We start from the raw sequence: 13,208 nt of genomic DNA, 5'->3' as shown, positions 1-13,208 counted from the left end.
GTCCCTGAAGAGGGACGAGGAAGGGGGGCGGGAAGGAGGAAATGATATAAACTGGTATCTGATATAAAATGGTATCCCGTCTGCACCGTGCGTAAGACCCAGCGGTCCGATGTTATTTGGGTCCACGCCGGGAGGAAAAACGAAAGGCGGTTGGAAAACGGGGGGGGAAGGATCCGTGGGGAAAACTGTTACTGCGCCCTCGGGCGCACCTTCAAAACGAAGGCTTGGGCCCAGGCGGGGGCTTAGAGGAGCTTTGATTCTGTCCCCCCTGGTTCCCCGAATGTCTACGCCTTCCATTCCTGCCACGGCGCCTATTAAGGTCCTGCCGTTGGCGGAACTGGGGGTATGGCCTGCGATGCTGTTGCTGCTGTGGCCGGAAGGGTCTGCGCTGCGTTCCCGGCGTGTGCATCCCGAGGGAGCGCATAATAACCCGATTGTCTTTAAGACTTTTGAGTCTGGGGTCTGTCTTTTCTGAAAACAGGCCCTGGCCTTCGAACGGGAGGTCCTGGATGGTGTATTGGCGCTCCGGTGGAAGGCCAGAGACCTGAAGCCAGGAGATACGGCGCATCGTTACCCCCGAGGCGAGGGTGCGGGCAGCCGAGTCTGCAGCGTCCAAAGAGGCCTGCAACGAGGTTCGTGCAACCTTCTTGCCCTCGTCCAGAATGGCCGCAAATTCTTGGCGGGCCTCCTGTGGCAGCAGCTCTTTGAATTTGTCCGCTGCCACCCATGAGTTAAAAGCATATCTGCTGAGAAGGGCTTGCTGATTTGAAACCCTGAGCTGAAGGACCCCAGCCGAATAGACCTTGCGGCCGAGGAGGTCCATGCGCCTGGCCTCCTTGGATTTGGGGGCTGGAGCTTCCTGTCCGTGGCGCTCCCTCTCGTTTACCGACTGCACCACCAGGGAACACGGTGTCGGGTGGACGTGGAGGTACTCGTAGCCCTTGGAGGGGGCCGTGTACTTCCTCTCGACGCCCCTCGCTGTAGGGGGGATGGAGGCCGGTGACTGCCAGATTGTATTGGCGTTGGCCTGGATCGTCCTAATGAAGGGTAGGGCGACCCTGGTGGGAGCATCAGATGAGAGGATGGTGACGATGGGGTCCTCGATCTCAGAGACCTCCTCGGCTTGCAAGCTCAGATTCTGTGCTACTCGCCTAAGGAGGTCTTGGTGTGCCCTGAGATCTAGCGGAGGAGGGCTACTGGAGGAAGTGCCAGGCACCGCTTCGTCGGGGGAGGAGGATGAGGAGACCCCTGGCAAGAAAGTGTGCAGTGGGGGGTCCCCCTCAGCCCTCGCCTCTGTCTCAGGAGCAAGACCAGGGTCTTGCTGCTTCGATCCTTCCTCTCCATCAGGGGAGGGAGGGGGGCGAGACAACGAAGCCTCTGGCACCCTGTGCTCCGCCGTTGCAGGCCTAGCAGGAAGCTGTTGGGGGCCCTGGGCCTGATGGTATGCCCAGGGTGTCCAAAACCCCGCTGCTGCGGACCCTGGTCCTGTTGCGGAGGGTCCTGAAATAATGCCGCCTGCCTGTCAGTGCCCAGCGCATACACGCTGTCCGCTTGAGACGACACCGACGGCTGTCTAGAAGGCCATGGCGGGGCCGACTGCGGCTGATAAGCGTCTGCGCGGTTCGGCACCGAAGATCTTCTCGGTGCCGGGGATCGGTACCGAGAGTCATAGCGGCGCCGGGATCGGGACCGGGTTCTGTCTCGGTGCCGGGATCTGGATCGGTACCGGCCGCTGCTTCGGTGCCGGGATCGGGACCGGGACCTGCCACCGACGTGGTGCCGGGAGGTCGACCGGGACCGGGACCTGCCACCAGCTCGGTGCTGGGAGGTCGACCGGCGCGGTGAGTGACGGCGAGACTGGCTCCTAGAGTCACGGTGCCGGTATAGACGGCTGGAGTCAGACCGCGACCGTCTGGAGGTCGATCGGTGCCGCGAGTGCGACCGGTACCGCCGAGGGGAGCGGTGCCGGGACTGCGAGCGGCGGCGGGATCTCGAGCGACCGTGGCGTCGGGACCTCGATCGCGAGCGCGAGTCCTGAGACGGTGCCGTCATCATGGGCTTGCCCCTAGATGCTACCCGCACCGGAGGTACCGGGGGTGGCGGCTGAGTAGACTCAGTCAGGGTGATAAGGTCCCGTGCCGAGGCGAAGGTCTCCGGAGTGGATGGGACCAATAGCTCAACCGCAGATCTTATGGGGGAGCTTGGCGGTACCGGACTCGACGGACCCACTGGGCCCGGAGTCGACGGTGCCGGTAGCGCCGCGGCCGATGTCGATGCCGGGCGCTCCATTCGGGTCTGCCTGGCTGGAGCAGCAGACGTTGATGGTCTCGCTTCTGCACCCGGTGCCGGGGAAGGTCGGTGCCGGGGAGTCTTTCCGGTGCCGGTGTCGAGATCACGGCCTGTGAAGCTGCTGGGTCAAGTGCCGCCTCCATTAGGAGAGTCCTGAGTCTCTGGTCTCTCTCCTTCTTTGTCCTGGGCTTAAAAGCCTTGCAAATGCGGCACTTGTCCGACCTGTGCGATTCCCCCAGGCACTTTAGACACGCGTCGTGGGGGTCGCTGGTTGGCATAGGCTTTTTACAGGCCGCACACTGCTTAAAGCCCGGCGAACCAGGCATGAGCCCGGTGCCGGGTGCCGGGAAGGGCTACAGCCCAGACCGGCGAACAACTATATACAAATACTATTTACACTACAACTAATTAACTAACTATACTTAACGACTAACTAACAACTGTAATAATAACGGTAGTTAACAAGGAGAGCTAGGGACGTGGAGGACAGCTATGCCGCGCTCCACAGTTCCAACGACCGACACGGCGGTAAGAAGGAACTGAGGAGCGGGTGGGCCGGCAGGGGTATATATCGAGCGCCATGGCGGCGCCACTCCAGGGGGCGACCTGCCGGCCCACTGGAGTTGCTAGGGTAAAAAGTTTCCGACGAACGTGCACGCACGGCGTGCACACCTAACTGGAATGGATGTGAGCAATCACTCGAAGAAGAACCTGTTTGTTAGTTGTCCTATCAAAACCTTTACACAATATTTAACTTTGTTCCTATTTCCTCCTATCTGTTTTCCTTATTTTAATATCTTAATTCTAAGTTTAATTGTGACTGTTGCTGAAGGGGTTTCTCCCTCTCTCAGTATTCAAACAGAAGTTCTCAAACTCCCAGTTTGATGGCCAATGATGACCCTCTTCCAGCAAACTCCAAAAACTTCCACCATCCTCCTTAGTCCTTATCTTTTTGTCTTCTCCCCTGCAGAACTGACTTAACCAGTCAGCTTTTCTAGTACCTGAATTTCCCACACCTTTTTTATACCAGCCAATAGTTTTAAGAGAATCACTCCTCTTCTATCACCTTGCTATAGTAATTCCAGCAGCAACTACAAAAGAATGATCAGTTCTTTATGGCTTTTAGAAGACAGAGTTTTCAGGACAATTGAATACAAATACTAAGGGGGTTATATGACAGCTGACACCCTGTTATCCCCCTTATGGAGTCTCCATTGGCTTTCCAAAAGGTCTTAATTTTGGAGCACATCCACCATACATAGAGAAATCCTCCTGTTTCATATGTTCTCCCGTTCCTCAATTTTTGTGCCTATGTCTACTTCAACTCTCCTTCTTCTCATGAAATGTAGTTACACCTCTACCCTGATATAATGCTGTCTTTGGGAGCCAAAAAATCTTACCGTATTATATCAAACTTTTTTTTGATCCACCAGAGTGTGCAGCCCCACCCCTAACATAGCGTTGCTTTACCGCATTATATCCACATTTGTGTTATATTGGGTCACGTTATATTGGGGTAGAGGTGTATTTCCTCCACGTAAGTTAGAAATTGTTTTGCAGTGGAAAGTAAGCATTTATGTTTCATGGATGTAGGGAGTACTTTTTCAAATTCTGTCAATTTTCTGCATAGGTTTTCTTTTTTGTGGGGATGGACTGAAAAATCCCTCAGTGGTAGTTACTGATATACTGCAATTTTGGGGTCTTTTGAGAGTTGCTTTATTTCTTCAAGTGATCTATTGTCTCTGAACAGTTGGCTGAATTTTGATATACCTGTAAGTTCCCAAATGTCAAAACTTTCCAGGCTGTTATCAGGGTTAAATTCTGTATTATCTACTATGGACACTGGATGTGATGGATACGAGTTCTGCTTTCTAAATAAATTATCCCAAGTTTCTACTGTTGCTGTCATAAAAAAAGAGTTGTTGTATGTTGATTTTGACCTACAGGTTTTCTTTTTCCAGGGGATCACGTGGAGTTTGACTGTACAACAAGAAACTTCTTGTATCTCTACCCAGTGCTTATTAGGGTTTGGTGTTATCCAGTGCCTCAGGTTTCTGATCTGACTAGCTTGGAAATTGTGCTTGATGTTTGGTAAAGCCAAGACTCCATTTTGCCATGACCTTTGTAAAGTAGGTTGCTTAACTCTAGATTTCTTATTTTCCCAAATGAATTTACTTATCATAAATTGCCACTGACCTATAAGGCTTCCTGGAACTCAAATGGGAAGTGTTTGGAAAAGGAAGTTAATTCAGTGCAAGACATTCATTTAGCTGTTACAATTTTGACTAACATGAAATTTCATATTTTGACCAATTTCCAGATGTTTTGATTTTCTTAACGAAAGGACTTTAATTAATATTACATAAATCTTAACATCTTTCAGAAATGTGTATTCCCAGGCATCTTATTGAAGTCGTAGCCATTTATATTTAGCTTTTCTTTCTGTAGATCTGAGCTCACACCTATATCCAGGAGTTCTGATGTGTGGTGTTTATTTTAAATTCTGACTCTTCACCAAATTTTAAGATTTCTTTTTGCAATTCTAGTAATGTGAGACCTGGACTCGTAACAAATGCCACAACGTTGTCCACATATAAGCCTAATTTGGTTCCCTGTTTCCTACTGTAATTCCACTTATATTAGGATGATTTCTGACTGACTGAACAAATGACCCCATTATTATGTCAAAAAGAAGAGGTGATAGTTGGCTTCTCTGGCAAATGCCTCTGAAAGGAAGCTTTTTTCCGATAAATACCCATTTGCATTTATAGTAGCATATAGGTTGGAATATAAAATAAAAATCCAACTTTGAAATTTAGGGCCTAAAGAATTGACATTTTCCAACAAAAACATTTTGTAGTAAAATTCCCAACCAGGTCTAGTGTTGGGGTGTCTATACGAAGCTTAGACCTATCAAGATCCCATGGGGAAGATGGATAGACACCTGGTAAGCTAGACATGCACACAGTCTGCTTATTGTTTTAAGACCTCTTTTCTTTTTAATGCTTTGGACCTAAACAAACAATACTTGGCTTTAAGGAGGCCATCTGGTCAGTGTGTACCCTGCCATTGCCCCTGGAGGGAACAGAACTGCAGGTACTGAACCAGAGTCAGGCCTGTGAGGTGACCAGAGCTAGTGACAGGGCACTGCAGCCCCCAGGCCTGGTCTGAGAGCAGGAGACTTGCGACTCCACCCTAGAGAGGTGATGGCCTCAGACCCGAGGGGTGTGCTCACAGAGACCAGGGTGGGCCAGAGAGTCTTTTAGAACAGTAATTGTGAAAGAAGGGAGCACCAAAGCCCTGCAAAGCAGTTCTGATTTACACAGGCACCAGTGAGGGGATGGGTGAAACAAATAGCAAATTCTAGAGAATGACACCATAGAAATTGTATTCCTGTATTAATCTAATTGAAAGGTCTTGGACAAAGTCACAGATATTGTCACAAGGTGACAGCAGATGACAAAGTCACACCAGTAGTCCAAAAGCTATGGCCCGGTCCATACCCAGGACACAAGTTATGCACCAGGGACTGGCTAAGATGCTGGCTGACAAAATTACTGAGAAGTAAATAAAGGTGTGAGTAGAGTGCCTCACCCTGTAACTAGAGTGGATTAATAGTCTCAAAAGTTTTTGACAAACTCGATGCTAAGAAAGACTTTTGGCATTATCCCCTGAATTCAGAAAGCTGCACTGTGGTGGTTACACATATTGTAGAGTTCCTCTGGGACTTCCAGGAGCTCCAGGCTTACCAAAAGGCCATGGATTCAGTATTGGGTCATTTACCTCAAACTATCTGTCAGTAAAGATAGCCTCATCATCCATATACCAATGAGAAACAGCTGGAGAAAAGACAGAGGGAAGTGTGTGTTTGGTTTCAAGAAATGGGACTTTGTCTCACTAGAAATACATGTTGTTTTCGGTGTAATGAAATACAGCTATCAGTTGCAGCAGATGGCAGTAAGCCTGGCACAAAGAAAGCAGAAGTTCTTCTTAAAGCTCCAAGACTATTATTATTGTTGTTTATTATTTGTATTAGCAGAGCGCTCCAGAGCCCTAGCCATGAACCGGATCCTGCTACAAATACAGAACAAAAAGACAACCTTTTACACCCTGACCAGGGGTGCTGGAGCAATGTGTACAGTGGGGGTGCTGAGAGCCATTGAACCAAACTGTAAACCCTGTATATAATGGAAACCACTTCAAGCCAGAGGGTGTGGTAGCACCCCCCACACTCCTAGTTCCAGCACCTATGACCCTGATACCCCAATATTCACCACTGTCATATAACTGGGATTTGTCTTATAGAAAGTATGACTTGTGAGGTGTCATTCTGAGTCTTGATCTGCTAGGCAGTAACATCTTGCTGGATTGTATGTGCTAACATCGTATGTGAAGTTATGAATTTTGGCTACGTACGTGTTACTGAAACATGTCCCGAAGCTGAAAACATCTACAAGCAGCCTTTCAAGAACAACAGTAAAAAGGCCAAACAATGTTAATGGCTTATTGAGGAAGTGCACACAAGCACAAGGATTACCCCAGGAACTGTGTACAACAGAAACCTCTCAGAGACAGCCCCACACAACGGGAACGGTCTGACCCAGGTCACAGCAAAAGAGCTTTCCAGCAAGTGGGGCGAAGATATAAAAAGGGGGAAATGACATTATGGGGAACCTCACTCTGTCTACAACAACATACCTGGGAACACCTGCGGGGCAAGGACTGAACTATGGGAAGTGATGGTTCCACTCTAGAAAGATCTTTAGTCTGTGTATGAAAACCTGGGAAAGCCCAGGCAACTTGTGCCTTAAGAATCTGCCAGCCTATTTATCACTCAGGTGACAATCTGCTGATTTATATCCTACCTACCCAGTGTGTTACGCTTAGTTTGCGGTTTTTGTTTATTGACTAAGGTAACCTGCTTTGATCTGTTCACTATCACTTACAGTCACGTAAAATCTACCACGTGTACTTAATAAACTTGTTTTTGTTTTAAATCCAGCTTGTGGAATTCACAACGCAGGGGGGAGGAGATTTGCAGATCTCCCTCCACATTGAGGAAGGGGGCGAATTTCAATGCGCTTACGCTGTACAGGTCTCTGTGCAGCGCAAGATGAGACAATTTTGGGTTTGCACCCCAGAGGGGGAGTGCACTTGAGTGCTAGGCAACTCTGTAGCTGAAGTCTTCCCAGGCACAGCTGATCTCAGTGTCTGTCTGCACTGGGTGTGTCCCTACCTGGGTGTGTGATGGAGGAGGCTTGGGGGCCTGGCTCAGCATGACAGGGTAAGAGAGCCCAGGCTGGAGGAACATGCGGGCTCAGTGGTACCCCAGAACATCAGGTGGCACCTCAGAAGGGGGAGCAACCCATCACACAATCCTTGCCCCCAAAAGGGGACAATCAGTATGGATGGGGAATTCTCAAACAGAAACAGCTTTGCAATATTCCAAAAGGCTAATGAAGAAGCATACCTACCACCTTTTAAACTGGATACATCAGCATTCGTTGCAACTTATGCGACCTCTAAAAAAACGAGGAGTACTTGTTGCACCTTAGAGACTAACAAAGACTCCTCGTTCTTTTTGCTGATACAGACTAACACAGCTACCACACTGAAACCTGTTACACTCTTGAGCTTGAAAAAGAGGAGACTAAGGGGGGATAAGATAGAGGTATATAAAATCATGAGTGATGTGGAGAAAGTGGATAAGGAAAAGTTATTTATTTATTCCCATAATAGGAGAACTAGGGGTCACCAAATGAAATTAACAGGCAGCAGGTTTAAAACAAATAAAAGGAAGTTCTTCTTCACGCAGCGCACAGTCAACTTGTGGAACTCCTTGCCTGACGATGTTGTGAAGGCTAGGACTGTAACAGCGTTTAAAAGGGAACTGGATAAATTCATAGACTCATAGACTTTAAGGTGAGAAGGGACCATTATGATCATCTAGTCTGACCTCCTACACAATGCAGGCCACAAAATCTCACCCACCCACTCCTGTAACAAACTCCTAACCTATGACTGATTTACTGAAGTCCTCAAATTGTGGTTTGAAGACCTCTAGCTGCAGAGAATCCTCCAGCAAGTGACCCATGCCCCATGCTGCAGAGGAAGGCGAAAAACCTCCAGGGCCTCTGCCAATCTGTCCTGGAGGAAAATTCCTTCCCGACCCCAAATATGGCAATCACTTAAACTCTGAGCATGTGGGCAAGACTCACCAGCCAGCACCCAGGAAAGAATTCTCTATAGTAACTCAGATCCCATCCCGTCTAACATCCCATCACAGACCACTGGGCACACTTACCTGCTGATAATCAAAGATCAATTGCCAAATTAATTGCCAAAACTAGGCTATCCCATCATAGCATCCCCTCCATAAACTTATCAAGCTTAGTCTTAAAGCCAGATATGTCTTTTGCCCCCACTACTCCCCTTGGAAGGCTGTTCCAGAACTTCACTCCTCTAATGGTTAGAAACCTTCGTCTAATTTCAAGTCTAAACTTCCTAGTGTCCAGTTTATATTCATTTGTTCTTGTGTCCACATTGGTACTAAGCTTAAATAATTCCTCTCCCTCCCTGATACTAATCTCTCTGATATATTTATAAAGAGCAATCATATCCCCTCTCAACCTTCTTTTGGTTAGGCTAAACAAGCCAAGCTCTTTGAGTCTCCTTTCATAAGACAGGTTTTCCATTCCTCGGATCATCCTAGTAGCCCTTCTCTATACCTCTTCCAGTTTGAATTCATCCTTCTTAAACATGGGAGACCAGAACTGCACACAGTATTCCAGATGAGGTCTCACCACTCATGGTGATTAAGTCCACAAGTGGTTATTAGCCAGGATGGGTAAGGAATGGTCTCCCTAGCCTCTGTTTGTCAGAAGATGGAGATGGATAGCAGGAGAGAGATCACTTGATCATTGTCTGTTCGGTTCACTCCCTCTGGGGCACCTGGCATTGGCCACTGTTGGTAGACAGGATATTGGGCTAGATGGACCTTTGGTCTGACCTAGTACGGCTGTTCTTATGTACCCATTAGCTTAGGTGCAATGCTGCTCCAATTCCATAACCCAGGGTGAAGAGTGACATATGGCTGGTACGCTGTGGGTTATTAGCCAGGGTGAAGAAAGGGGTAGGGAGATGCCTGGCTGGTACACTGTCCTGCCAGGAAGTTATATGGGATGAGGGGTGGGGTCTGGCTGGTACGTTACTCACTTGTAATTGTTGTTGATGTCAGAAACTCTCCAGACATTCTGCAAGTCAAAGTCCATCCTCACAACTTCCATCTCAAATCGGTATTTCACATGGTCTCCTGGAACAGCACAGGCACAGCACAGTTACTGGCAGCCGGACACAGCCAAGGGAAACCTAAACCTGGCAGCTTCAACATTACAGGACTGGATGAGCAAGAGGCCAGATGGTGTCTGAACACTGCGGGATGGCTGCTTTTCCAAATGTCACACTCACTTGCTCAGGTTAAGAGGTGACTTGATTATAGTCTATAAATACCTACACATGGGGAACAAAGATCTGATAACGAGCTCCTCAGTCTAGCAGACAGAGGTATAACATGATCCAATGGCTGGAAGTTGAAAGTAGACAAATTCAGACTGGAAATAAGATGTACATTTTTAGCGGTGAGATAATTAACCATTGGAACAATTTATCACAAAATATCAGTGTTGGGAGGGACCTCAGGAGGTCATCTAGTCCAACCCCCTGCTCAAAGCAAGACAAACCCCAACTAAATCATCCTAGCCAGGGCTTTGTCAAGCATGACCTTAAAAACCTCTAAGGAAGGAGACTTCACCGCCTTCCTAGGTAACCCATTGCAGTGCTTCACCACCCTCCTAGTGAAAAAGTTTTTCCTAATATCCAACCTAAATCACCCCCACTGCAACCTGAGACCATTACTCCTTGTTCTGTTGTTTACCAAGGCTCATGGTGGATTCTCCATCACTGACCATTTCTCAATCAAGATTGGATGTTTTTCTAGAAGATGTGCTTAGGGAAATATTATGGGGAAGTTCTCTGGCCTGCATTATACAGGAGGTGAGACTACATCACAATGATCCCTTCTGGTTTGGAATCTATGAAAACCTGGTAAACAAAAAAGTGAGGGACTGGATGCTAATGAACCAAACTTGGCAAATCAGAAGTTAGGCCTAAATGGCAAACACAATAATGAGAGGATGGATTATTCCAACCAACAGCCCACTTTGGGGGCTAGGACATGCGGCCTGATGGAGGGATTTCTGGAGGAGGAGGAATGCCGGTCAGGACTCCACTCCACTTGTGAGACTCTGTCCTTCATCCATGGACCCCAAAGGTCTAATGATCATCATGCAGCTCAGACCTCAGAACATCAGCAGGGACACCCAGTCAACAGAGCCACACCAGCAAAGACAGCAGCCGGAGACATGTGAGATCATGCTGTCTCCTTTTCCCTTGTGTGTTCCTTTCTGCCCAGCTATTTTTCCTCCTCTCTTGGCTTTTCATCTGATCCTGAGGTCAATTGTACCATGCTAGATCAGCACAATGTGACAAAACAGACCATCCAGCTTTGTCCTGGCTGAGAGAGACTGTTAGAGGAGAGGGACCAGCCACACGTCAGATGGCAAGATAAGCCAGAGCTCAATGCAATTACTGTAGTGGCTGATTAAACAACTCACAGCATCTGTCTCTGACTGACCTGACACCCGAAGTTCCGAAAACATTAACAAAAGCCATTTTCCCCCCACTGTTAGTATATTCTCTCTTCTCCCCTTTGTGTCTGTTTGTTAAAAGAAGGAAAAGTGACCAGCTCTAAGATATGAAGGATGAGCAACAAAACTCTTTCCTTGCTACCAAGAAAAGTTGTCCCACAAAATAAGAGCGCACCTGATACATAAATTTTAAAGGGATTTTGATAGGTTTTGGTTACGTTTTTATCACATAATTCAACTGCTGTTTTAAAGTGCTATACAAATTGTTTGACCTCTTTTTCTCTCATGTATTCTAACTAATAAATCTCTAAACTTCAGCATGAATTTCCTAGCACGTTTGCCATGGTATGAAGCAGGCTGAGGTCTCTGTATAGCAACCCCCAAATCTTATTTAATACTGTTTACTGTTGGAAGTAATAGCCCTGGTCTACATTACGAGTTCAGGTCGAATTTAGAAGCGTTAGATCGATTTAACCCTGCACCCGATGAAGCCATTTTGTCGACTTAAAGGGCTCTTAAAATCGACTTCTGTACTCCTCCCTGACAAGGGGATTAGCGCTGAAATCGACCCAGCTGGGTGGAATTTGGGGTAGTGTGGACGCAATTCGACAGTATTGGCCTCCGGGAGCTATCCCAGGATGCTCCATTGTGACTGCTCAACTCAAATACACTGGCCAGGTAGACAGGAAAAGCCCTGCGAACTTTTGAATTTCATTTCCTGGTTGGCCAGTGTGGCGAGCTGATCAGCACAGGTGACCATGCAGAGCTCATTAGCACAGATGACCGTGGAATCCCAGAATCGCAGAAGAGCTAACGGCAGGTACTAGATCTGATCGCTGTACGGGAAGACGAATCTGTGCAATCAGAACTCCATTCCAAAAGACGAAATGCCAGAATATTTGAAAAAATCTCCAAGGGCATGAAGGACAGAGGTTAAAATAGGGACCCGCAGCAGTGCCACGTGAAGCCTACCAAAGAACCAGAGAGGAAAATGACTGCTCTGCGTCGGAGCCCCAGACATGCTGCTTCTATGATGAGCTGCATGCCATTCTAGGAGGTGCCCCTACAACTACCCCACCCCTGTGCTTCCCTCCTCCCCCACCCCTCCCAGGCTACCTTGGCAGTTATCCCCCCATTTGTGTGACGAATTAATAAAGAATAGATTAATTTGAAACAATGACTATTGCCTCTGCAAGCGAGATCAAAGGGGGGAAGGGGAAGGTGGTTGGCTTACAGGGAAGTAGAGTGAACCAAGGGGGCAGGTTTTCATCAAGGAGAAACAAACAGAACTTTCACACGGTAGCCTGGCCAGTCACAAAACTGGTTTTCAAAGCTTCTCTGATGCACAGCGCACCCTGCTGTGCTCTTCTAACTGCTCTGGTGTCTGGCTGCACGTAATCAGCGGCCAGGCGATTTGCCTCAACCTCCCACCCTGCCATAAATGTCTCCCACTTACTGTCACAGATACTGTGGAGCACACAGCAAGCAGTAATAATGATGGGAATATTGGTTTCACTGAGGTCTAACTGAGTCAGTAAACTGCGCCAGCGAACTTTTAAATGTCCAAAGGCAAATTCTACCAGCATTATGCACTCTCTCAGCCTATAGTTGAACTGCTCCTTACTACTGTCCAGGCTTCATGAGCCATGGGAGCAAGGGGTAGGCTGGGGTAAGTGCGACTGTGCGGTGCTGCTGACTGGGAGAGCAGCCTGAGGCAGAAGCCTCCAGCTGCCATGATATTCCAGGCAGGACTGAATCTCCATTAAACAAAACTTAAAGAAGAGAATGACCTGGAGTCATTCCCATTTTTTTCCAGGAGCCAGCCAGGAACACCCATGTCTGCCCAGGCATCCCCGACTAACCTAAACGAGGTCGGACAGGAGCACCCACGGGACGATGATGACGGCTGGCAGCCATATTGTACCACCTGCCATCCACAAGGCAAGGCAAGGCAAGGGGATGCTGCTGTGTAGCACTGTAGTACCACGTCTGCTAGCAGCACTCAGGAGACATACGGTGACAGTGAGCTGAGCAGGCTCCATGCTTACCGTGGTATGTCGTCTGCAAGGGTAACTCAGGAAAAAAGGCAAGAAACGATTTTTTGCCGTTGCTTTCACGGAGGGAGGAAGGGGGGCCTGACAACATGTACCCAAAACCACCCGTGACACTGTTTTTGCCCCATCAGGCATTGGGAGCTCAACCCAGAATTCAAAT

At 48.2% G+C, this 13,208-nt stretch overlaps 1 protein-coding gene across 6 annotated transcripts in view; it reads right to left on the bottom strand.

Moving 5' to 3' along the window:
* The window catches only part of MTMR4 (myotubularin related protein 4), a 130,892-nt gene that overhangs the window by 45,930 nt on the left and 71,754 nt on the right, over positions 1-13,208 (bottom strand). For all 6 annotated transcript variants that reach the window (XM_050928899.1, XM_050928903.1, XM_050928900.1 and 3 more), the window contains one exon: positions 9,505-9,601. In XM_050928899.1, coding sequence (XP_050784856.1) covers positions 9,505-9,601 — 97 coding nt within the window. The remainder of the gene's footprint in view (positions 1-9,504; positions 9,602-13,208) is intronic.

Source organism: Gopherus flavomarginatus, chromosome 19 (assembly GCF_025201925.1).
Source record: "Gopherus flavomarginatus isolate rGopFla2 chromosome 19, rGopFla2.mat.asm, whole genome shotgun sequence".
NCBI classification, from domain to species: Eukaryota; Metazoa; Chordata; order Testudines; family Testudinidae; genus Gopherus; species Gopherus flavomarginatus.
This window is presented reverse-complemented; position numbering and strand designations above follow the sequence as displayed.